This window comes from Apodemus sylvaticus, chromosome 19 (assembly GCF_947179515.1).
Source record: "Apodemus sylvaticus chromosome 19, mApoSyl1.1, whole genome shotgun sequence".
NCBI lineage: Eukaryota > Metazoa > Chordata > Mammalia > Rodentia > Muridae > Apodemus > Apodemus sylvaticus.
The window spans coordinates 58,665,999-58,693,544 of record NC_067490.1 but is presented as its reverse complement, the minus strand read 5'-3'; the positions used below and the strand labels follow the sequence as shown (position 1 = coordinate 58,693,544).

The 27,546-nt window shown below is 36.0% G+C and overlaps 1 protein-coding gene across 1 annotated transcript; it reads right to left on the bottom strand.

The window, feature by feature from the left end:
• Positions 1–4,589: 4,589 nt before the first annotated feature.
• Positions 4,590–27,546, bottom strand: LOC127669289 (olfactory receptor 14J1-like). The gene is made up of 2 exons (XM_052163126.1): positions 27,243–27,546; positions 4,590–5,080 (listed from the first exon to the last, which is right to left on the bottom strand). Exons 1-2 carry the CDS (start codon positions 27,544–27,546, stop codon positions 4,590–4,592), a joined length of 795 nt encoding a protein of 264 aa, XP_052019086.1.

Here is a 27,546-nt window from a genome sequence, read left to right as displayed (position 1 = left end):
AACAACCTGTATAACATGTTTTCGCCAGAGCCCAGCCACCCTAGGTCCTGAGAAATGGAATATAGTTAAAACATAATAAAGGCAATTTACAGGACACCCACAATCACAATCAACTTAAATGGAGAGAAACTCAAAGAAATTTCACTAAAAAGACAAAACTGACAACTATCCAGATGTTTTAAATATAGTATTGGCAGTCTTAGCAAGAACAGTAAGACAACTATAGAAGACCACGCGGAGAACACAGGAAGGGAAAAAGTCAAAGTTTCTTTATTTTTGATTTGTTGTTGTTGTTTGTTTTTGTTTTTGGTTTTTTGTTGTTTTTTTGTTTTTTTGTTTTTGTTTTGTTTTTTTTTTTTGTTTTTTTTTGTTTTTTTGGGTTTTTTTTTTTTTTTTTTTTTTTTGAGACAGGGTATCTCTGTATTAGCCCTGGCTGTCCTGGAACTCACTCTGTAGACCAGGCTGACCTCAAACTTAGAAATCCACCTGCCTCTCCCTCCCAAGTGCTGGGATTAAAGGGATGTGCCACCACTGCCCAGCATTTCTTTATTTTCAGATGATATGATTGCATATACAAGTCACCCTAAAAGTATCACCAGGGAAATGTTACAGATGATAAACATTTTCAGCAAAGTAGCAGGGTACAAAACTAACACATAATGATTAGTAGCCTATATAAAAAAATTGACTAAGAAAAATATATTATGATTATGATTTCCATTTTCCAATGCCTCCATGTTCCATTTTACTTCCCTTCCAATCCAGTTCCAAAATCTCTCTCTCATTAGAACAGAACGCCAGATATGTAAAAAACTATAATAAACTATAATATAAAATAAAACCAAAAAAATTGGAACAGAACACACACACACACACACACACACACACACACACGGTAAAGCAGAAGAAATACAGTCAAAGAAAAATCATGTGAAACACAAATGCAGGCATACACATGTTCAAGAACAGCACCCAGGGATTCCATAAAGAAATCAAAACCAGAAGACACAATACATATGCAAAGGGCCTATAATGGTAAGAAAAATGCCCTGAAAAAATATGAGACATACAACGTCAAAGATGCCATTGTGGGTTTTTTTCTACTTTATAATTAATATACTCACTTTCTACCCTAATCGCAGTCTCCCTCCCTCCTCTCTGCATATACTGCATGCAGAAGCTTCTTTGAAGATGTTGAGCAAGGCACTGGTCTACAAATATTGCAAAATGTGCCAAGGAATAAATTTATTGCTGCATCCCCTTAGCAGTACTGAGATTTTATCTATATCACTATATGTGTTGGTCCAAGGCAGTGTTTGTACATGTTCATGTTCTCTGAAGGAAAACCTTCACTCGAACCTAACCAATCTTTAAGTAGGAAAAAAATTAAGAAGATAATAAGGTAGCCTCAAAAAACAATGAACAACAAAAATAACCACATATGAATTGCTGATTCATGTAATGTCTGCTTCTTCATTTTTGGTCCAATGTAGGGTACATGGACTGATTTGAATGGAGGAAAGGAAATATAGAAAAAATGAGATAATATTTTAATATCAAATTTTAAATAAATAATTTTTAAAAAGTGAGAAAAAGTGAAACCAGGTGAGAGGCAGGGTTGCCTTCTGCCTCACTTGTTTATACTCAGACTAGCGTCTGTGTATGAGAACATTCCAGTCTGGAGAAAATGTAGTGCTTTCATCTCACTTTACACAAGAAGTGGATAATCAAAATAGTAATATTTTAAGATTGTGTAAGTGACATGACAAATATGTTTCAATGAAGAAGCAAGGCAGGATACAGAGGGAACTAAGGGAAATAAATTTATTTAAAATAAATTGAAGAAACATTTCACTTCTTTTTCTAAGTATGAGTCTGAGAAGCTGTAATGTAGCATGTGGAAAAATGAATGTAAAACATCCCATTGAAACTCAGGCTTTTTCCAGATCCCTTTCGCTGATAACTATCAACAAACCCTGGGATTATTAGGATATAAATACTATATATTAGACAACATTAGTCATCAATCTTCTGTGTTTGTATCAAATGTGGAGATACCTCTTATTTTTCTTTGCTTTTTTCATGTTGTTCAAGGCATTTATTCATATAAATACAAAAGTTATTCATAAGTACAATCAAGTTATTATTTAATATGAGCTTTCTTTGGAAAGCAAAAATGATATGAGATTTAAAATGCTGATGGCCTGATTATTTAACTTCTACATATCCTATTTTTCTTTTTCTCATTTAATTAAATAGGATTTTAAAAGCATACTGGGTATATAACGGGATCTCTTTGGAAAGAGGTAACCAAGTTTAGAACAGATAAGGCAGGGGTTACAAATGGCCCAGCACAGACCACAGGGCAGACAACTGGACTCAGATAATGATTGCCATACTACTGATTTACTGATTTGCAGATTGGATTCTGAACTCTGGGACTGTTTTCTAAAACTGAACACCTAACCCTCCAACTTTGGTAGAAATGACTCCTGCTTAGCTTCTTCTTTCAGTTTTTCTCTAAGCTGGTGCCTCCAGCTGGAGCACCCAATGTAATAACCTAGGTCTTCAATCTATATTCTAGATGTAGGAAAACCAGAAGAGAAAGTGTTTTGCAACTTGGAAGAAAGGGGTAGAAATGTCTAAAGTTTATGGAATTCACAGATAATTGCTTGTTCATTGCAGAGTTACTATTAATAGAAAGTAAATTATATGTAAATGAACCACACAAATGCAAATACATAACAAGCATTGAGAAATGTGTTATTTTAAAAAGAATTGCAAATGTTTTTTGTTTGGGGTCTACAACAAAGCTTTTGATACTTGTTAAAAAAAAGGCAAAGCATTTAATACCAAAGAACACAACATTCACAGAGTTGTTGTATATATTTGAAAGATCAATAATCTCAAAGAAAATAACTTTATTACTAAAATGGAGACATTCAACATATCTAGGACAGAAGACAAGAAAATACTTATAAACCAAATATTATCTACTTAACCAAGTCATTTGGTAATAATAAGCCACTTTGCTGTCACCCAAAATTTATAAATGAATGCTCATATAAATAAATCTAAAACATAAAGTTAGGAAATGGAATTGATTTGCTTATGTTGTAATTTAGTCAACTACTAAAATAACAGGTTAGCACAAGTATTTCAGAAAATATGCAACTCAAAAAGAATTACATGTAATTTACATGCCTCTGTAGATGGATAGAACAGGCCAATGTCTGAAGAGGTAAAAGGCCTGATGATCAGTCATTTGTGATTGTATCTTGAAAATCTAGACTGACCAACTTTTGTTCTTAGAGGTGTCAAAATCTAAGACTAAATATAGTGTACACAAAATGTAGATAGAAAAAAATGGCCTGGATAACAGAAATAGAGACTGAAGAATTGTTTTACTAATTTAAAATGAGGGATTATCATTTTTATGAAGCTTCTTGCAAAAAGAAAAGAAATATATACAATTTTAATAATATGAATACTAACAAGTATCATTGTGTTTGATCTGTTGAGATAACACACATTTGAAGAAATTTTGCAAAGGATTAGTATTATTACTGAAATACACATCTCATCAGATTCCACTACTGTTTATCACCATGTTTCAGACATCTGGCAGGATTTCATACACCTCTGAGTTTCTGACTGTATCCATAGTTCTTCATAAACAAGTAAAATCAAGAGATTATTAGAAGTGCTTTAGACCTACATTTTTAATTGACCATAAGTGGTTTATTTGTAGAAAGCCATATAGTTAAATCATTTAAGAGAGTTGGATATTTTTGTATACTTTGATCCAATAAACCTATTCTTTGCAATTATAGAAAGCTTGATAATTACAAATGCATGTATCAATAACTTAATAATTAAGTATTGTAGATATTTTATATAAGAAAAATGAGGGAATACATACAGACAAATTTTAATATAAATTGAAATCTATAGTTTAGGAAAATATTAACTGTAAGACTATGCAAATTTATCTACTGATATCATATACGTTTAAACCAAATGTATATTGCTTGAGAAAAATAATTTTAAACTAAAAATTTAAAAATAAATTATTGACTTAAATTTATAACTTGGTGGTGGACCTAGGGCTATTATGCTTACAGTTGTGTTTAAATATTTGTAATTTTGCCTCTGCAAAACTGTTAGAAATATAATGAGATTGTCAGTATGTCTTCATGTGTATGTGTTAGGTACTAAAAGCTAGTGAATCTATGTTACAAGGCTATTAAATTTTTTATTAATTTGAAGGAACAACACTTTTAATACTAAAATGAAGAGAAATAAGACAATATACTTCCATAAGTAAATGATTTTATAACATAGTTTATGTACAGGAAAGCAAAACAAAACATTATACTTCATTAGAGTTTAAACAAAACCCAATGAATAAAATCATTCACATATATAATTAAACAATCATAAACAATGGGTCAAATGATTCCAACCAGCGAATTTTGTACTAAACAGAAACATCCTTGCAACACTCTTTAGGATCTTATTTCTCAGACTGTAAATAACAGGGTTGAGAGTTGGAGGCAGTACTGTGTAAAAGATAGAGAATAAAAACTCTAAAGCAGTGGGAGAGTCTGAGGCTGGGTTGAGATATGCAAAGGTTCCTGAAGAAAGACAAAATGAGATAACAAAGAGATGGGGAAGGCAAGTAGAGAAGACCTTAGATCTGCTTTCAGCAGAGGGCAGAGAACTGTGGAGAATATGTGGACATAGGAGATGACAATCCCAATAAAGCAGACAAAGGCAATTGCAGACAGGAAATTGACCACTCCCATTATTACAAGGTAATTATTAGAACAGGAGAGCTTGAGCAACTGGGGAACATCACAAAAGAATTGGTGAATTATTTTCTCACCACAAAATCTGATTGAGAGTATACCTGTTGTGTATAACGTTCCAGACATGCTTCCACTTAGCCACACAACTGCCACAGCCCAAGTACACTTTCTGGGACTCATGATGACTTCATAGTGCAGTGGGAGGCAGATGGCCACATAGCGGTCATAAGACATCACTGTGAGAATGGCTGTCTCACTCCAGGCCAAAGCTGTGAAGAAAAAAAAAAAAACCTGAATCATACACTGTCCATATGAAATGTAGCCACTTCCTGCCAGGGAACTGTCAACATACTGGGGAACTGTAATGGAAAGTGATGAGAGGTCCAGAATGGAAATGTGCTTCAGAAAGTAATACATTGGAGACTGGAGCTGTGGGTCCAGTATTGTGATGGTGATAATGATGAAGTTCCCTGCTGAGCCAAATAGGTATGTCACCAAGAAGAGAAAGAATGCAAGATCTGAAGCTCATAGTTGTCAGAGAAACCCATGAGGAGAAATCCACTCACTGTAGTTATATTTTTCATAATCATTGTGAAAACAAAAATTGTCATGGCAGCTGGAAAATAAAACATTGTTAAATTTAGCAGAAAGATTTTTAGGCAACATTTATGTGTTCATCAATATTTATTTCAATAATTAGCCTCTACATACTATCTATCTATCTTCTATCATCTACTATCTATAGTTATATATTTTTTCTATTTACCTATCTCTATCATCAATCTATACTTGTTGAAAATTTAAGTGAGAGCACATTTTTCTCATCTCCACAGATTTCACACTATCCACTCATAAAGCAGTAGCTACAGGTGTACATGTGGTCCATCACAGGTCCTCTCAAGGAATGTGCTTTTGTTTGGCCCATGTATAAGCACTGTTCCAATACCACAATTGAAACCCATTGCTTTTCTTTAAATCTTCAATAGTGAGTCAGTATTGGATGGACTGGGGATTGAGTTTTTGAATATAGATAAGATTTGTTATGTATAGCTCAGGCAGGGTACCACGTTAGCAATAGTTGAAATAGTTATTTTTAGAAAATATACCAGGAATTAAAATATGGTTTGCTTGTCCACTGGAAAAGGCTATTCTCTCTTAGAAGACAATACTGTCATTATAGAAAGAGGATATTGATTATTGTTGAATCAAGTGTAAAAATTCTTTTGAATACTATTCAGGAATTATTGAAATCAAAAAGAGAAATGTTTATGTAAAGGGAATGCTCACATGACACTCTCAGTTTAGACATCCTATTTCATTTATTGAGTGTTTTGGAGACAAGCAGCTTCCATCTGAATTTAACTGCTATCACTAACCTTCAGATGTAGCTACCAAAGAGTTATTAGCTCTTACCAAAAGCTGAGATAATTGCAAAGACAGATGGTGATTTCTTGAGATGGTTTAAGATGCGAGGAAAATGGACAATATTCAATAAGAGACTGCAAATTTAATGTCATTTGTGATTCCCAATAGAACTCGTCCTTTTGATATTTGAGGGATTGAAAATAACTCATCATTCTCCCCTTGCAAGTGGCATGTTGGTGTTTGGGGGATGATGAGCATAAAACGAATTGTCAACTTTCTGCATGGTTTTATTTTTTGTTTCATTAGTGAGTTCTAGGCAACAGAATAAAGTGAAATTTCATTACATTGTTTCAAGTTTATTTAAAATTTGTGTACTTACAGAAGCAATTGCAGAATAAAATTTGAGGTCACCAATTTCAAACTTGAGACATTTTTTATTTAATGGCATCTCTTGTGACAAGAAAAACTCAGTCCAGCATACTCACACCTCTTTCTCAAAGAATGAACCTACATCCAAACACCTGACAGGATGTTGCAATTTGATTGTAATTAAAGTGATCTTACAAGCAACCATGATATCAGAAACTAAGTCTATAGACCTGTGGCAGCATGAGGCTGAATTCAAACCAGTGTGTGCTCCACAGAAAGATCCACCACCTATGGGAAAATAAAACACTGTTAAATAAACTAGATGAAGTTGTACCATCTTGTTCAGCTTTTATATTTGAAAGCCTCTTGTCTCCTGTCCTGTGTACCTCAATGATAACTTGAATCATTCTAGAATATCTTCAAACTGCTTGATTTCTTCAATACTTCATATACAGAATAGAAATCAGAGCATATCAAAGATCTCCTTATGTTTCTCACAGTTTTCATCCTTTCAAATTCTTTGCTTTGATCGTATTTTTCATTGAGGTTGGTAAAATGATAAACATACCTATAATTATTGTTCATAATAAATTTTATATTGGTTCATTTAAATTAACAATTCTATCTGATATATCAAACTTGTTCATTTAATATCAATATTTTAATCTGACAAATCCAACCAGTAAACTGTGAGTTGAGAAATCTGAGTAATATTGATCATTCATGGTAATGAGATAAGAGCCATGTTTGAGTCCTTCCTAAAATAGGTGCCCATTGATCCACACCAATAGTTTCATCCTTTTGCAGTTATGCATTTAAATAGAAAAAATTTAAGTGTTCGTAGCTTAAGTAACAATATTGACATCTAGTTATAATTACTTATACATACCAAAAAACCACACAGGGACAGGGTAATAATCACATTGAATATGGCTATTTGGGGTGCCTGTAATGTTGATATCTGAGAGCTGTTAAATAAGTGCTTTAACTGTCTACAGATGTGTAACATGTGAATATAACATGTTAACTTTTCTCATTCAGTAGTCTTCTCACATGGTCTCTTATTATGTTTATATGAATTTTTAAATTGGTTTATTTTCAGTAAGTTTCCCTTGCATCCTTGTTATAATGTTAGCCTTGCTTTTCCAACGTAAGGTTGTATTAGAATTTCCATTAAATACTTATCTTTCCTCATTCAAGTTCCAGAAACTCTCTCCAGGATGATTTGTGTATGTGGCTCTCCAACCTGATCAACAATTTCTCGTATTTCTTGTGCATGTTTGCAGACTTTTAAATCATAATATGTCCCTACAGAACAATTATGGTAAGCTGTCTTCTTGCAGAGAAGGGAATGACTTAGAAGTGTACTGTCTTATGAATTGGAAATTTGAACTTAGACAAAGTTACTTCATTTACTTTGACCCCATGTCACCTGTGACATGGAGTCACTACAATTTCCACACAGCTAGTTAAGGATTTTGTGAGCTTGAGGTTTGGTTGTTCTATATCAATGTTTTTAGTCTTTATTAGACCTGTGAATCTCCCAGAGATCTGATCAGAGATCAGAACCCTGGGCACCATACTGAGTGTTTCTGATTTAGCCATTGCAGGAAGCACAGAAGCTAGTATAAATTCCAGAGTAGAGGGCTACTGTGTAGCAAAATGGTGCATTTCTGACAGGCCAAAAATAATATATTAATTACAATAGAAAAATAACATAGGAATTTATACATTTGTTCATCATTGTTTATTTTAACAGTTAATATCAAAGGATTTATAATTTATAAGTAAGAACAATGGTAGAAATCTATATACAGAAATATTTCTCCTATGTGAAGTTTTGAGTATGTGTTAAGGAATCATCAGATACAGATGAGTGCTGAGCCAATGCACAGGTGCTGCTATAGAAAAATTGGTTCACTCCTTAAAAATTAATTATTCCTTTCTATAGAACCCAAAGCATTACTTTGTTTGGCGACAAATCAAATTTCATGATTTCTTGAAAATTATCAGTAGAAATGCAATTACAGGGTTTTCCAAAACCTTTCTACGCAATGGATGGATTGCATTGTGTAGAGCTTTGCCTAATTTGAAGCATCAGTTAGTTGTAGATGGATGATACCCAAATACTTTCCTGAAAACAATGGAATTAAGGGACAAAATAGATCATGATATTGCTTTTTCAATTACTGTTTTTTCAATTGCTAAAGAATAAGTCCAGCTGTGCTACCAAGCTATATCTCTACAGCTGTTTATATTGAGATTTCTATAAGGACACGTGAACCAATTATGTGATCTTCACTGTCCTTCCAGACCACCATTTCCAATTTTCCAATCTCATTTCCATTGTGCAGCAGTCAGCTTGAAGGGCATCCACAACCTTCTGTGTTCTGACCCTGTAAGAAGAGAGTTGGTCTTCCATGAGCATGGACACAGGCTTATAGGCCAACAGGAGAGACAACCTCCAGCCAGAGACAGCAAGACTGACTCAAAACAGAGATAACCAGATAGTGAAAGGCACGTGCAAAAACCCTACCAACAGAAACCAAGGCTACATGGCAACATCACAATCCAGTTCTCCCACTACAACAAGACCCGGATACTCCCAACAAACCAGAAAAGCAAGAGTTGAATTTAAAAATCTCATTTCATAATGCTGACAGAGGACTTTAAGAAAGACATAAATAACTCACTTAAAGAAATACAGGAGAACATGTGTCAACAGTAAAAGCCCTTAAAGGGAAACACAAAAATCCCTTTAAAAAATACAGGAGAACATGGGTGAACAAGTAGAAGCCCTTAAAAAGGAAACACAAATATTCCCTAAAGACATACAGGAAACCACAAACATACACGTGAAGGAACTGAACAAAACCATCCAGGATATAAAAATGGAAGTAGAAACAATTAAGACATCACAAAGGAGACAAATCTGGAGATAGAAAACCTTGAAAAGAAATCGGGAGTCATACATGCAAGCATCAGAAACAGAATACAAGAGATAGAAGAAAGAATCTCAGGTAATGAAGGTACCATAGAAAACATTGATTCAACAATCAAAGAAAATGCAAAATGCAAAAAGCTCCTAACCCAAAACATCCATGAAATCCAGGACACATTGAGAAGACCAAACCTAAGGATTACAGGTATAGAAGAGAGTGAAGATTTCCAATTTAATGGGACAGGAAATATCTTCAACAAAATCATAGAAGAAAATTTCCCTAACCTAATGAAAGAGATGCCCATACAAGAAGCCTGTAGAACTACAAACAGACTGGAGCAGAACAGAAAGTCCTCCTGGAACATAATAATCAAAACACCAAATGCACTAAACAAAGAAAGAATATTAAAAGCAGTAAGGGTAAAAAGTTCAAGTAATGTATAAAGCCAGACCTACACAGAATTACACCAGATTTCTTACCAGAGACGAAAGCTAGAAGATCCTGGGCAGATCTCATATATATCTTAAGAGAACACAAATGCCAGCCCAGACTACTATACCCAGAAAAACTCTCAATCAAAATAAATGGAGAAGTCAAGATATTCCACGATAATAACAAATTTACACAATATCTTTCCACAAATCCAGCCCTAAAAAGAGTAATAGATGGAAAATGCCAACACAAGAAGGGAAACTACACCCTAGAAAAAGCAAGAAAGAAATCTTCTCCCAACAAACCCAAAAGAAGGTAACCACACAAACAGAAAAAATAACATCAAAAATAAAAGGAAGCAACAATCATTATGCCTTAATATCTCTCAACATCAATGGACTCAAATCCCCAATAAAAAGACATAGACTGACAGCCAGGAATGCAGAGAACACCCTAGTGTAAGATCACTCGGGACTCGGTCTGCCATGGCCCCACCTGCACCCAGGAGCTGGGCATCACTGCAACAGCCTTCTGTGCACCTATCCTGCTAGGGGACATCTGCTCTGCAGAGAGTCCAGTCATTAGAAGTGAGACCACCATCTTCACTCCTGAGACTGAGCAGGCTGTTACAGCCAGGGACACAGAGAACACCCAAATGTAAGATGACTTGTGGCTCGGTAGGCTAGGGCCCCACCTGCACCCAGGAGCTGGGCAGCACTAGCAGTTTAACAGCACACCTTAAAGCTTTAGAAAAGAAAGAAACTAATAAGCCCAAGAGGATTAGAAGGCAGGAAACCATCAAACTCAGAGCTGAAATCAAACAAGTAGAAACAGAAAGAACTATACAAAGAATCTACATAACGAGGAGCTTTTCCTTTGAGAAAATCAACAAGATAGATAAATCCTTAGCCAGACTAACCAGAGGGCACAGAGACAGTATCCAACCTTACAAAATCAGAAACGAAAAGGGAGAAATAATAACACTATGGAAATCAGTCTGGTGGATCACCAGAGTGGAGGAGTACTTGGGAGGCACTTGAAAGGAGTCCAGAGTTTGAAGGTGAGGCTCTGCAATCTTTGCCCCTGTGACTGTGTAGAGGGGCAGACTGGGAGGCAGGGATCACCAGAGAAGAGGATCACTTGGGACATACCCTGCCAGGACTCCACCTGCAATCTTTTCCAGGGGAAAGCAGGTCACCCAGGGTTGCTGAGATAGGCTTGCAGTCACAGAGGAGGTGCAAGCATCAGCCAGTGACAGCAGGACCAAATAACACTAGAGATAACCAGAAGGCAAAAAAGCAAATGTAGGAATGTTGCTAAGAAATCAAGGCAATATGGCACCATCCAAACCCAATTCTCCCACAATAGCAAGTCTTGGATACCCCAACAAACCAGGAATGCAAGATTTGGATTGAAAATAACAGCTCAAGATGTTGATGGAGGGCTTCATGGAGGGCTTCAAGAATCAACCCCCTTAAAGAAATACAGGAGAACACAAGTAAACAGGGAAAAGACCTTGAAGAATTAAGGGAAAACACAACAAAACAGGTGAAGGAATTGAACAAAGCCATCCAGGATCTAAAGATGGAGGTAGAAACAATAATGAAATCAAAAAGGGAAACAACGCTGGATATAGAAAACCTAGGAAAGAAGTCAGGAGTCATTGATCCAAGCATCAAAAAGAGAATACAAGAGATAGAAGAGAGAACCTCAGATGCAGAAGATACCATAGAAAGCATTGATACAACAGTCAAAGAAAATGAAAAATGCAAAAAGCTCCTGACCAAAAACATCCTGGAAATCAAGGACAAAGTGAGACAACCAAACCTTAGGATTATAGGTATAGGAGAGAGTGAAGATTTCCAACTTAAAGGGCCAGTAAATATCTTCAACAAAATTATAGAAGAAAACTTCCCTAACCTAGAGAAAGAGATGCCCATGAACATACAAGAAGCCTATAGAACTCCAAATAGATTTGACCAGAAAAGAAATTCCTCCCATCATATAATAATTAAAACACCAAATGCACTAAACAAAGAAAGAATATTAAAAGCAGTAAGGGAAAAAGGTTAAGTAACATACAAACGTCCAGAATTACACTGGACTTCTCACCAGAGACTATGAAAGCCATAAGAACCTGGGCAGATGTCATACAGATACTAAAGGAACACAAATGCCAACCCAGACTGCTATATCCAGCAAATCTCTCAATAACCATAGATGGAGAAACCAAGGTATTTCATGACAAAAACAAATTTACACAGTATCTTTCCACAAATCCAGCCTTTCAAAGGATACTGAATGGAAAACACCAACAAAAGGAGGGAAACTACACACTAGAAAAAGCAAGATACTAATCTTTCAACAAACCCAAAAGAAGATAACCACACAAATGTAAAAATTAAATAAAAAATAGCAGGAAGCAACAATCACTATTCCTTAGTATTTCTTAAGATCAATGGACTCATTCCCCAATAAAAAAGACATAGACTAAGAGACTGGATTTGTAAACAAGACCCAACAATTTGCTGCATACAGGAAATGCATCTCAGTTTCAAAGACAAACACTACCTCAGAGTAACAGGCTGGAAAACAGATTTCCAAGCAAAGACTCCCAGGAAACAAGCTGGAGTAGCCATTCTAATATCCAATAAAATAGACTTTCAATCAAAAGTCATCAAAAAAGACACAGAAGGTCATCTATACTCATCAAAGGAAAAACCTATCAGGAAGAACTCTCAATTCTGAACATGTATGCTCCAAATACAAGGGCACCCTCATTCGTAAAGGAAACCTTACTAAAGCTTAAAGCATACTTTGCATCCCACACAATAATTGTGGGTGACTTCAACACCCCATTCTCCTCAATGGACAGATCAGGGAAACACAAACAGAGACACAGTGAAACTAACAGAAGTTTTGGACCAAATGGATTTAATAGATATCTATAGACCACTTCATCCTAAATCAAAAGAATATACCTTTTTCTCAGCACCTGAACTTCTCCAAAATCACCCATATAATTGGTCATAAAACAGACCTCAACAGATATAAGAAGATCCACTAATTCAATGCCTCCTATCTGATCACTATGGAGTAAGGGTGGCCTTAAATAGCAACAAAAACAACAGAAAGCCCACATACACATTGGCAGCTGAACAATGCTCTATTCAATGATACCTTGGTCAAGGAATAAATAAGGAAAGAAATCAAAACCTTTTTAGAATTTAATTAAAATGAAGTCACAACATATCCAAATTCATGGAACACAATGAAAGCAGTGCTAAGAGGAAAACTCATAACTCTGAATGCCTCCCCCCCCCCAAAAAAAAAGCTGAAAAGAGCATACACTAGCATCTTAACAGCATACCTGAAAGCTTTAGAACAGAAATTAATACATTCAAGAGGAGTAGAAGGCAGGAAATCATCAAACTCAGGGCTGAACTCAATCAAGTAGAAACAAAAAGAACTATACAAAGAATTAACAAAACTAGGAGCTGGTTCTTTGAGAAAATCAACAAGATAGATAAACCTTTAGCCAGACTAACCAGAGGATGAAGAGACAGTATCTAAATTAACAAAATCAGAAACAAAAAAGGGAGAAACAACAACACTCTGGAAATCAGTCTGGCAGTTCCTCAGAAAACTGGGCATGAGTATAGGGCAAAACCAGAACAGGGAAGTGGGAAGGGGTGGGTGGGAGAACAGGTGGAGGGAAGGTGGCTTATGGGACTTTCAGGGAGTGGGAGGCCAGAAAAGGGGAAATCATTTGATGTAAATAAAAATATATCGAATAAAAAAAAGAAAAAAAGAAAAGAAAACTGGGCATGATACTACCAGAGGACCCAGATATACCATTCCTGGGCATATACCCAGAGGATTCTCCAGCATGTAATAAGGGATACATGCTCTACTATGTTCAAAGCAGCTCTATTTATAATAGCAAGAAGATGGAAAAGACCCAGATGTCCCTCAATGGAGTAATGGATACAGAAAATGTGGTATATTTACACTATGGAATACTACACAGCTATTAAAAAAAATGAATTCATGAAATTCTTAGGCAAGTGGAGAATGTCATACTGAGTGAGATGACCCAATCACAAAAGAACACACATGGAATGCACTTACTGATAAGCGGATATTAATCCAGAAGTTCAGAATACTTAAAAAAAATATATACATATCAAATGATGCCCAAGAAGAAGGAAGGAGAGGTCCCAGGTCCTGAAAAGGCTCAATGCAGCAGTGTAGGGCAATACCAGGACAGGGAAGCAGGAAGGGGTTGATTGGGGAATAGGGGGAGGGAAAAGGGCTTATGGGGCTTTCGGGGATCCAGGAGAAGGAAAATCATTTAACATGGAAATACGAATATATGGAATAAAAAAAAAAAACTGTCCACAAAACCAAGAGCTGGTTCTTTGAGAAAATCAACAAAATAGATAAACCCTTAGCCAGACTAACCAGAGGGCATTGAGAAAGTATCCAAATTAACAAATCAGGATTTTGTTAATCAGGAAAAATGAGATATGACAACAGAAACTGAGAAAATTAAAAAATCATGGGATCCTGCTACAGCAGCCTATACTCAACAAAACTGGAAAATCTGCAGGAAAGGGAGAATTTCCTAGACAGATATCAAATACCAAAGTTAAATCAGGATCAGATAGACCATCTAAAGAGTCCCATAACCCCTAAAGAAATAGCAGCAGTCATTGAAAGTCTCATAAACTGAAAAGCACAGGACCAGATGGTTTTAGTGCAGAATTCTGTCAGACCTTCAAAGAAGACCTAACACCAATACTCTTCAAACTATTCCACAAAATAGAAACAGAAGGATCACTACTCAACTTGTTCTATAAAGTCAGTTATGCTGATACCAAAACCACATGAAGATCAAACAAAGAAAGAGAACTTCAGACCAATTTCCCTTATGAATATCGATGCAAAAATACTCAATAAAATTCTTGCCAACTGAATCCAAGAAAATATCAAAATGATCATCTACCATGATCAAGTAAGCTTCATCCCAGGGATGCAGGGATGATTCAATATATGGAAATCCATCAATGTAATCCACTATATAAATAAACTCAAAAAAACCCACAAGGTCATTTCATTAGATGCTGAAAAGGCATTTGACAAAATTCAGTAACCAACATCAAACTAAATGGAGAGAAACATGAAGCAATCCCACAAAAATCAGGGACTAGACAAGGCTGCCCACTCTTTCTCTGCATATTTATTCAATATAGTACTTGAAGTTTTAGCTAGAGCAATTAGACAACAAAGGGAGGTCAAAGGATACAAATTGGAAAGGAAGAAGTCAAATGATCACGATTTGCAGATGATATGATAGTATACTTAAGTGACCCAAAGAACACCACCAGAGGACTCCTACAACTGATAAACAACTTCAGCAAAGTGGCCGGATATAAAATTAACTCAAACAAATCAGTAGCCTTCCTATACTCAAAAGATAAACAGACTGAAAAAAGAAATTAGGGAAATGGCACCCTTCACAATAGTCACAAACAATATAAAGTATCTTAGTGTGACTCTAACCAAACAAGTGAAAGATCTATCTGACAAGAACTTCAATACTATGAAGAAAGAAACTGAAGAAGACCTCAGAAGATGGAAAGATCTCCCATGCTCATGGATTGGCAGGATTAATATAGTAAAAATGGACATATTGGGAAAAGCAATCCGATTCAATGCAATCCTCATCAAAATCCAACTCAATTCTTCATAGAGTTAGAAAACGCAAATCTCAAATTCATCTGGAATAACAAAAAACCCAGGATAACTAAAACTATTTTCAACAGTAAAAACTTCTGGGGAATCACTATCTGGGGACTCAAATAATACTATAGAGCAATAGTGTTAAAAATTGCATGGTATTGGTACAGTGACAAGCAGGTAGATCAATGGAATAGAATTGAAGACCCAGAAATGAACCCACACACCTATTGTCACTTCATCTTTGACAAAGGAGCTAAAACCATCCAGTAGAAAAAAATACAACCTTTTCAACAAATGGTGCTGATTCAATTGCAGGTCAGCATGCAGAAGAATGCAAATTGATCCATTCTTATCTCCTTGTACTAAGCTCAAGTCCAAGTTGCTCAAGGACCTCCATATAAAACCAGACACAGTGAAACTAATAGAAAAGTAACAGGGGAAGAGTGTTGAACACATGGGCACAGGGGAAAATTTCCTGAACAGAACACCAATAGTTTATGCTCTAAGATCAAGAATTGACACATGGGACCTCATAAAATTACAAAGTTTCTGCAAGGCAAAGTACACTGTCAAGAGTACAAAACAGCAACCAAAAAATTGGGAAAAGATCTTTACCAACCCTACAACCGACAGAGGTCTAATATGCAATATATACAAAGAACTCAAGAAGTTAGATTCCAGAGAGCCAAATAACCCTATTAAAAATGGGGTACAGAGCTAAACAAAGAATTTTCACCAGCCAAAAATGTGGCAGAGGAATGCCTTGTCAGGCATCAGTTGGAGGAGTGGTCCTTGTTCAGGTGAAGGCTCAATAGATGCCCCAACAAAGGGAAATCGAGCGGGGGAGGGGGGAGAAGTGGGAAAGGGTCGGGTGGAGGGGCATATTCTTGGAGGCAGGGGGGTTGGGGGAAGGGTAGGGGATTTTCAGGGAGGGGGTAGCAGGGAAAGGTTTTAGCATTTGAAATGTAATGAAGATTATATTTAAAAAAAAGGAACTCAAGAAGTTTGATTCCAGAGAGCTAAATAACCCTATTAAAAATGGGGTACAGAGCTAAACAAAGAAATTTAACCTGAGGAATATCGAATGGCTGAGAAGCACCTAAAGAAATGTTCAACATCCCTAGTTGTCAGGGAAATGTGAATCAAAATAACACTGAGATTTCACCCCACACCAGTAAGAATGGCTAAGATCAAAAACTCAGGAGAGAGCAGGTGCTGGCAAAGATGTGGAGAAAGAAGAACACTCCTCAACTGCTGGTGGGATTTCAGGCTTGTACAGTCACTCTGGAAATCAGTCTGGCAGTTCCTCAGAAAACTGGGCATGATACTACTGGAGGACCCTGTTATACCACTCCTGGGCATATACCCAGAGGATTCCCCAGCATGTAATAAGGACACATGCTCCATTATGTTCATAGAAGCCCTATTTATAATAGCCAGAAGCTGGATAGAAACCAAATGTCCCTCAATGGAGGGATGGATACAGAAAATGTGGTATATTTACATGATGGAATACTACTCAGCTATTAAAAACAATGAATTCATGAAATTCTTAGGCAAATGGGTGGAACTGGAAAAGATCATCCTAAGTGAGGTAACCCAATCACAAAAGAACAGACATGGTATGCACTCACTTTCAAGCCCAGAAGCTTGAAATACCCAAGACAAAATTCACATATCAAATGATGCCCAAGAAGAAGGAAGAGCAAAGTATGGATACTCTGGTCCTTCTTAGAAGGGGGAACAAAATACCCACAGAAGGAGATACAGAGACAAAATTTGGAGCAAAGACTGAGGGAAAGACCATCCAGAGATTACCCCACCTAGGGATCCATCCCATATACAATTATAAAACCCAGACACTATTATGCCCACAAGTAGATGCTGACTGGAAGCAGATATAGCTGTCACCTGGGAGGCTCTGCTAGCATATGACAAATATAGAAGGGGACACTCTCAGCCAGCCTTTAAACTGAGCACAGGGTCTCCAATGGAGGAGCTAGAGAAAGGATCCAAGGAGCTTAAGGGTTTTGCAGTGCCATAGGAGGAACAATGATATGAGCCACCCAGTACTCCCAGAGCTCCCAGGGACAAAGACATCAACCAGATAGTACACATGGTGTTACCCATGGCTCCAGATGCATAGGCTGCAGAGGATGGCCTTGTTGAACATCAAAGAAGTCCCTGGTCCTGGAAAGACTCCATGGAGCAGTGTAGGGGAACCAGCACAGGGAATAAGGAAGGGGTTGATTGGGGAACAGGAGGGGGGATGGCTTATGGGAATTCCAGGGGCAAGTTGGGGGGGGACCAGGAAAGCGGAAATAATTTGAAATATCAATAATTTGAAATATTATTAGAATATATCTAATAAAAAAGAAATATTTTCCATGCAATTCTTTAGTTTTTTTTCACCAAATATTTATACATCTATCTTCGATTTGCTGAGAAATGTCCTCTATTACCATGTTTTTAGCTATAATATATGAAAACCTTCAATTTTAGCACTTCTTTATATTTCTTCAATATTTTCAGAAATATTTTACATTAACTTTTCAGTTTTTTCACAAAATGCTTCTACTTTCCTCTTCAATTAGTTTAGAAATGTTCTCATTTCTTACCATTTTATCTATAATTTTCCATGAAAATCTTCAATGTTTCTATATATTTTTTCGATATTTTCAGAAATATTTTTCATGTATATATACAATTTTATCAGAAAATGTTTCTACCTACCTCTTTAATAAGTTTAGATATTTTTCTATGTCCACCATTTTACCATTAATTTTTTCCATAAAAATGTTCAATTTGCACACATTTTTAATAGCTATTTCTTCAATTTTATCTGTAATATTTTCCATGAAAAACTTCAATTTTATCAAAAAATGTTTCTACTTAACTCTTTAATTAGTTTAGAAATTTTTTTCTGTCTACCATTTAATCTCTAATGTTTTTCATGAGAATCTTCATTTTTAACACATTTTATATATATTTCTTCAATTTTTTCATAAATATATTAATCAAAATCTTCAAATGTATGAGGAAATTTTTTATGTGCTGATAAACTATCTATTTTTTAATATTATTATTTTCCAACAAATTCTTCAATTATAACACTCTTTTCCTTTATTTCTTTAATTGTCTCAGATATTTTTCATGAATTTCTTCAATTTGATCAGAAAAATTTTCAACATGGTTTGTCATTTAGTTTAGAAATGTTTTCCATGTCTACCTTTTTATCTGTAGTAATTTCCATTGAATATTTCAATTTCAACACTTTTTTCTATGTATTTATTCAATTTTATCAGAAATATTTTCCGTGTAAATCTTCAAATTTATCCGAAAATATTTCTACTTACCTCTTCAATTAGTTTAGAAATGTTTTCTGTCTACCATTTTATCTGTATTATTTTCCATGAAATCTTAGATTTCCAAACTTTTCTATATATATTTCTTCTTTTTATTAAAATTATCTTCATTAAAAATCTTCAACTTTATCAGAAAATTTTTCTATGTACTTGGTCAATTAGTATAGATATAGTTTCTATGTTTACCAATTTATCCTTATTATTTTCCATAAAATTCTCATATTTTAACACTGTTTTCTATATATTTCTTCAATTGTGTATAGACCCTCTATATTTTCTAATACTGGACTTTAATGTAATAATTACATTTACCAGTTAGCTTTTATGTAATAATCATTTTCTTAAGTTGTCATAGAAATAAAATGATTTTTATTTAAAAAAATAAAATAAAGAGTACTTGAAACAAGTATAGCAGGAATGTTACAATGGGTGTAATAAGACTCCAGATGACTGAAGTAAAGGTCCTTTACATATTACTGAAATTCAGTTTAATGATTAATATTCTGGCCAGGATGAAGTGAGATTGTATAAAATTTCATCTCTCGCAAAAGTGTACAACTTAAGGCTTGTGACATTTATGTAATCACACAAAAAGGACCAAATCATTACTCAATATCCAGAAAAAGTACTGTACACACCAATTCTCTTGAGCTCCGACTGTCATGTTAAGGCCATGCCCACGTGTTGATACAAGGCAGTGCTTGTGCATGTTCGTGTTCTCTGACTTCACACAAAAGTAAAGCTTCAAGTAGGAAAAAGTTAGGAAGAGAACAAGTTATCCTCAAAGCAAGAAATGAGCAACACAAAAACCATAAACTTAGAAATTATAAGGCAGCTTTAAAAACCAAGAAGGCAACATACAGAATGCAAAGGCAAAGAGGAAAAAAGCAGGTGCAGAGAGAGCAGAAGGAACAGGCAGGCTTCTTCTTACCATGGGACAGAACAGGTCCTTTCTTAATAGCAATGCAGCTTTACTCATATTAAAGAGAAGAAAGTTTTCTTCTTACTCATTTGGGTTTAATTCACTTAGCATTAAAAGAGTAGAAGCTTTTGCTTTCTCCAGTCAATTAAGAATTGGAGATTATTTTTCTCCAGAATGGGTGAGTTCTTTCTGCATCGATGCTTGGTCTTTTGCTCCAAATACATATGTAAGTGTGTGTGTAAGTATGTAATTATGAGAATGCATGTAAGCTGGACCCAGAACGCAGATTTAAGAAATTTGTATGCATGAATCTGTATATGAATATGTGTGCATTTAATCCATATTTGCTTGTGTAAAAAAATTTCTTTTATTCTGCAAGAATGGTTCTTTTCTCCTGGTTCAGTAGTAGTTTACTGCTCTAAACTTCCCCCCTAGCCTGACAAGCAAGAGGCATTTGGATACAGGGGAAAAGGCTCTAACAATTAATTCATTACTTAATCCCCCATTGTTAGGCAACAGGTGTTAATCACCTAAACCAGTAGCATTTAACCCTCAGAGAGAGCTAGAAAGTTTTTAGGGTTTTTTTTTTTTAAGCTATCAACAAACATTTAGTATAGTTAGTGTGCTAGAACATCTGGAGACCATCGGTCTTTAAAGCTACACTTGAGTCTGCCTCTGTACCTCCTTTCAACACACTACAGGCTGTGAGGTTCCTGGCACACGTTGTTTCAATAGACTTATTCTTTAAAGTTATAAAGACAAAAATTGAATTTTTATTATTACTTGTAATAATACTGAAGATATTTATATAGGCAAAATACAGTGATTATATACAGATAAATGTTAATATGAATAGAAACCTGTACTTTAGGAAAAGTATAACTGTGAGATCATGCATGTTTACCTAGTTAAATCATATACATTTATATCAATATGTACCTTGATAGTTAAAAATGAATTTAAAATAAAAATTTAAAAATAAATGGCTGATTTAAAAATTATGAGTCGGTTGCCTGCAAGAGGCAAGAGGGGCTTCCGGGCGGCCAGCGGGGAGAAGTTGGTGTGCTCCAGTGAATCCAGCTGGCCCCAGCAGGAGCCTTCAGGTGCCTGCTTCGGGATCTGAACAGCCTGGGCCACAGCACTCTCTCCAGGAAGTGCAGGAGACCTGGTGTGCACCCAGAGGCAGTCTGGGAGCTCACAGCACAGCTTGCTCCTGTGACACAGAGCTTAGGGTCCAGTCCAGAGGCCTCTGGCGGTAGCCCTCAGACCTCTCCGCTTCCGGATCCAGATCAGCCTGGGCAGCAACACCACATCTCCAGGTCCTACAAGAGGCAAGAGGGGCTTCCGGATGGCCAGCGGGGAGGAGTCGGTGTGCTCCGGTGAATCCAGCAGGCCCCAGCTGGAGCCTTCAGGTGTCTGGTTCAGGATCTGAACAGCCTGGGCAACAGCACCCTGTCTCCAGGCAGTGCAGGAGGTAAGCTGTGCACCAGAGGCCACCTGGGCAGGGGCAACTTGCACTGGTAAGTCCAACATTGACAAGACCAACTAACACCAGTGAGAACTAGATGGCAAAAGGCAAATGCAGGAACTTCACTAACAGAAATCAAGACAACATGGCAACATCTGAACCCAATTCTCCTTTACCAGCATGTCCTGGATACCCCATCACACCAGTAAAACAAGATTTGGATTTAAAATCACTGGTCATGATGCTGGTACAGGAACACATGAAGGACATACTTAAAGAAAATCAGGAGAAAATGGATCAAAAGTTAGAAGCCCTTGCAAGGGAAACACAAAAATCATTGAAAGAAATCCAGGAGAATACAAAACCCAATAATGAGGAAACACAAAAAACACTGAAAGAAATACAGGAGAACTCTGGTCAAAAGGCTGAGTTCATGAAAGAGGAAACACAAAAATCTCTTAAAGAATTACAGGAAAGCACAAACAAGCAAGTGAAGGAGCTAAGCAAAACCATCCAGGATCTAAAAACAGAAGTAGAAACTAAGAAAACTCAAAGGGAGACAACTTTGGAGATAGAAAGCCTTGGGAAGAAATCAGGGGACATAGATGCAAATATCAACAATAGAATACAAGAGATAGAAGAAAGAATCTCAGATGCTGAAGATACCATAGAAACCATGGACTCAACAGTTAAAGAAAAGGCAAAATGCAAAAAGCTTGTAACCCAAAATATCCAGGAAATCCAGGACACAATGAGAAGACCAAACCTAAGGATTATAGGCATAGATGAGAGTGAAGATTTACAACTTAAAGGGCCAGCAAATATCTTCAATAAAATTATGGAAGAAAACTTCCCTAACCTAAAGAGAGAGATGCCCATGAATATACAAGAAGCCTACAGAACTCCAAACAGACTGGGCCAGAACAGAAATACTTCCCGTCACATAATAATCAAAACACCAAATGAACTAAAAAAAGAAAGAATATTAAAGGCAGTAAGAGAAAAAGGCCAAGTAACATATAAAGGAAGACCTATCAGAATCACAGCAGACTTTTCACCTGAGACTATGAAGGCTAGAAGATCCTGGGCTGATCCCATGTAGACTCTAAGAGAACACAAATGCCAACCAAAACTACTATATCCAGCAAAACTCTCAATCACCGTAGATGGAGAAACTAAGATATTCCATGACAAAACCAAGTTTACTCAATATCTATGCACAAACCCAGCCCTACAAAGGATAATAGGAGGAAAACACCAATACAAGGAGGGAAACTTCACCCTGGAAAATGCAAGATAGTAACCTTTCATCAAACCCAAAAGAAGTTAACCAATCAAATTTAAAAAATAACGTCAAAAATGACAGGAAGTAACAATCACTATTCCTTAATATCTCTTAACATCAATGGACTCAATGCCCCAATAAAAAGACATAGACTAACTGACTGGATACGTAAACAGGACCCAACATTTTTCTGCTTACAGGAAACACACCTAAAGGTCAAAGACAAACACTACCTTAGAGTAAAAGGTTGGAAGACAATTTTACAAGCAAATGGTCTCAGGAAACAAGCTGGAGTAGTCATTTTAATATCAGATAAAATTGACTTTCAACCCAAAGTCATCAAAAGAGACTCTGAGGGACACTTCTTGCTGGTCAAAGGAAAAATACAACAAGAAGAACTCTCAATCCTGAACATCTATGCTCCAAATGCAAGGGCAGCCTCTTTCATAAAAGAAACTTTATTAAAGCTCAAAGCACACATTGCACCTAACACAATATTTGTGGGGGACTTCAACACTGCACTTTCCTCAATGGACCGATCAGGAAAACAGAAACTAAACAGGGATACAATGAAACTAATTGAAGCTTTGGACCAATTAGATTTAACAGATATATATAGAACATTCTATACTAAAGCAAAAGAATATGCCTTTTTCTCAGCACCTCATGGTACCTTCTCCAAAATCGACCATATAATTGGTCACAAGACAGACCTCAACAAATATAAGAAGATCGAACTAATCCCATGCCTCCTATCAGATCACTATGAAGTAAAGGTGGTCTTCAATAGCAACAAAAACAACAGAAAACCCTCATACTCGTGGAAACTGAACAATATTCTACTCAATGATACCTTGGTCAAGAAAGAAATAAAGAAAGAAATTTAAGACTTTTTATAGCACAATGAAAATGAAGACACAATATACCCAAACCTATGGGACACAATGAAAGCAGTGCTAAGAGGAAAACTCATAGCCCTGAGTGCCTCCAAAAAGAAAATGGAGAGAGCATACATTACCAGCTTAATGACACACCTGAAAGCCCTGGAAAACCAGGAGCAGGTTCTTTGAGAAAATCTACAATATAGATAAACCCTTAGCCAGACTGACCAAAGGGCACAGAGAAAGTATCCAAATTAACAAACTTAGAAATGAAAAGGGAGATATAACAACGGAAACAGGGAAAACCTAAAAAATCATCAGATCCTACTACAAGAGCCTATACTCAACACAACTGGAGAATCTGGAGGAAATGGACAATATCCTTGATAGATACGAAATACCAAAATTAAATCAGAACCAAATAGATCATCTAAATAGTCCCATAATGCCTAAAGAAATAGAAGGAGTCATAGAAAGTCTTCCAACCAAAAAAAGCACAGGATCAGATGGTTTCAGTGCAGAATTCTATCAGACCTTCAAAGAAGAGTTAACACCAATACTCTTCAAACTATTCCACAAAATAGAAACAGAAGGAAAACTACCCAATTCCTTCTACGAAGCCACAATTCTGCTGATACCAAAACCACACAGAGATCCAACAAAGAAAGAGAACTTCAGACCAATTTCCCTTATGAACATCGGTGCATAAATACTCAATAAAATTCTTGCCAACCGAATCCAAGAACACATCAAAACGATCATCCACCATGATCAAGTAGGCTTTATCCTGGGAATGCAGGGTTGGTTCAATATACGGAAATCCATCAATGCAATCCACTACATAAACAAACTCAAAGATAAAAATCACATGGTCATTTCATTGGGTGCTGAAAAAGCATTTGACAAAATTCAGCATCCCTTCATGCTTAAAGTCGTGGAAAGAACAGGAATTCAAGGCCCATACATAAACATAGTAAAAGCAATATACAGCAAACCGGTAGCCAGCATCAAACTAAATGGAGAGAAACTTGAAGCAATCCCACTAAAATCAGGGACTAGACAGGGCTGCCCCCTTTCTCCTTATCTTTTCAATATTGTACTTGAGGTACTAGCTCGGGCAATTCGACAACATAAGGAGGTCAAAGGGATACAAATTGAAAAGGAAGAAGTCAAACTATCATTATTTGCAGATGACATGATAGTCTACCTAAGTGACCCAAAAAATTCCACTAGAGAACTCCTACAGCTGATAAACAACTTCAACAAAGTGGCAGGTTATAAAATAAACTCAAGCAAATCAGTGGCCTTCCTATACTCAAAGGATAAGCAGGCTGAGAAAGAAATTAGGGAAATGACCCCCTTCACAATAGCCACAAACAGTATAAAGTATCTTGGGGTGACTTACCAAACATGTGAAAGATCTGTATGACAAGAACTTCAAGACTCTGAAGAAGGAAATGGAAGAAGACCTCAAAAAATGGGCTCATGGATTGGTAGAATCAATATAGTTAAAATGGCCATTTTGCCAAAAGCAATATACAGATTCAATGCAATACCCATCAAAATCCCAACTCAATTCTTCACAGAGTTAGAAAGAGCAATTATCAAATTCATCTGGAATAACAAAAAACCCAGGATAGCTAAAACTATAAAAATATATTGAATAAAAAAAAAAAGAAAAAAATTATATTCACAGGACTACACACATAGGCATGTGGAACTACCCCCAAAATTTTACTTTCTAATCATAGGAAAATCTCATATCTTCTAAAATCAATCACATTTTAGGCTGGTATTAAGTTATTTTTTATTAGTTTAAGTGTGTTGACTCTAACACAGTTAAAATAAATTCAGAACATTACCCCCTGGGAAGTTCTAGTCTGTGGTCTGAAAATTAGTCATTTAAAATATCCTAGGTTAGTGGGGCATGTTGATGCTTGCTTGTATTCTCAACATTCTAGAGGCTCTTTGGGAGGAATTGGGCATAGCCTACATTGTGCATTTAAGGCTAGACTAATCTATGTAACCAATCTCATCTGAAAAAAATGAAATAATTGAATAACTAATAATGTAGACACTAAAATGAAATATTCTAGCATAAGCTTAAAATCTAGAGATCAAAAATGATAACTAAAAGCCTTCTAGCTAATTTAAATGCATAATAAAAATGTCAGATCAATCATATATTATAAAATAAACTTTCTGTAAGATTAATAGATAGAAACTGTTTAGTTAAGCTAAAATAATGTGGATAATTATCCTTATAATAACTTATCTGTTAAGATTCAGGGCCAATTAATAATATGTGGTATAAAAAAATTATAAATCTCTAGTGAAGAGCCCATTTCTTTCTTGCATCTTTTCTTACTTTACTTAATTTTGCAGCCTTTCATTTTGAACATGTCTGGGGAAAGATACAAGTCGGTTTCTTTAATTCATCAAAAAACATATAAGCCCAGTTCTGTTCATATCAATTCTCCATTCCCTATTGATCAAAATTTGTGTCCAAACCAAGAAACTAAGAAAGAATAACAAAACAGAGCATACAGACAAATTTGAGCTACCCAAATACCCTTTTTTTTCTTTTTCTTGGACATTTTCTTTGTTTACTTTCATATGTTATTCCCTTTCCTGCCCTCCAAACAAAAAAAAAAAAAAAACTATGAGTCAGTGAGTGAAAGTGGAGCTAATAGTACTACTTTCATTCTTTTTATTATGTAATATTTTCTCTGCAACAGTATTATGAAATATACTGTGATTGTCAGTATGTGTTTCTGTGTGTTTTTTGTGTATATATATTATTAAGTAGTGAATATCTATTACAAAGCTTTTAATATTTTTATTAATTTGAAGGAATAACAGTTTTATCTTAAAATGCAAAGAAATAAGACATTGTACTTCCTTACGGATGATTGTTATATAATGTAGTTTGTCTACAAAAAAAAAAAAAACCAAATATTGTCCTTCATTAACATTAAAGTTTAAAGGAATCCAATTCTTGTGTATAATCCAACAAGTCAGTAGCAACAGGGCAAAATGATTCTAACAGTGAATTTTGTACTCAATAGTAACTTACTTATTTAGTGTCTCATTTCTCAGACTGTCATTAACAGGGTTAAGAGGTTGAGGTAGTACTGTGTAAAAGATAGAGAATAAGGACTCTAAAGCAGTAGGAGAGTCTTAGGTTGGGTTTAGATATGCACAGGAGCCTGTAGGAAGAAATAATAAGATAACAAAAAGATGGGCATGCAAGTACAGAAGACCTTAGACCTGCTTTTGGCAGAGGGCTGAGAACTGTGGGGTTCCTGAGAACTGTGGAGAATATGTGAACATAGGAGATGACTATCCCAATAAAGCAGACAAAGGCCATTACAGACAGGAAATTGACCACTCCCATTGCTACAAGTTGATCATTAGAGCAGGAAATCTTGAGCAACTGGGGGACATCACAGAATAATTGGTGAATTATTTTGGCCCTACAGAATCTGATAGAGAATATGGTTGCTATCTACAGAGTTCCTGGAATGCCAGTGTTTAGCCATACTCCTGTCACAGCCCATCTACACTTTATGGAACACATAATGACCCCATAGTGGAGTGGAAGGCAAACAGTCACATAACGATCATATGACATCACTGTGAGAATGGCCACCTAACCCCAAGTAAAACCTGTGAGGAAAAAAATCTGCAGCATCCATTGTCCATATGAAATGTAGCCACTTCCTGCCATTGAACTGTCAACATACTGGGGAACTGTGACAGAGAGGGATGAGAGGTCCAGAATGGAAAGATGCTTCAGAAAGTAATACATTGCAGACTGGAGCTGTGGGTCCAGTGTTGTGATGGTGATATTGATAAAGTTCTCTGCTGAGCCGAATAGGTATGTCACCAAAAAGAACAAAGCATACAAGACCTGCAGCTCATGCTTGTCAGAGAACCCCTTGAGGAGAAATCCATTCAT

Excerpts from the sequence above, each read along its gene's own strand:
- LOC127669289 (XM_052163126.1), bottom strand. The coding sequence starts at position 27,546 with ATGAATGGATTTCTCCTCAAGGGGTTCTCTGACAAGCATGAGCTGCAG. Across the intron at positions 5,081-27,242 it reads CCTCACAGGTTTTACTTGGG|CTTTGGCCTGGAGTGAGACA; the intron begins GTTAGGTGGCCA and ends TTTTCTTCACAG.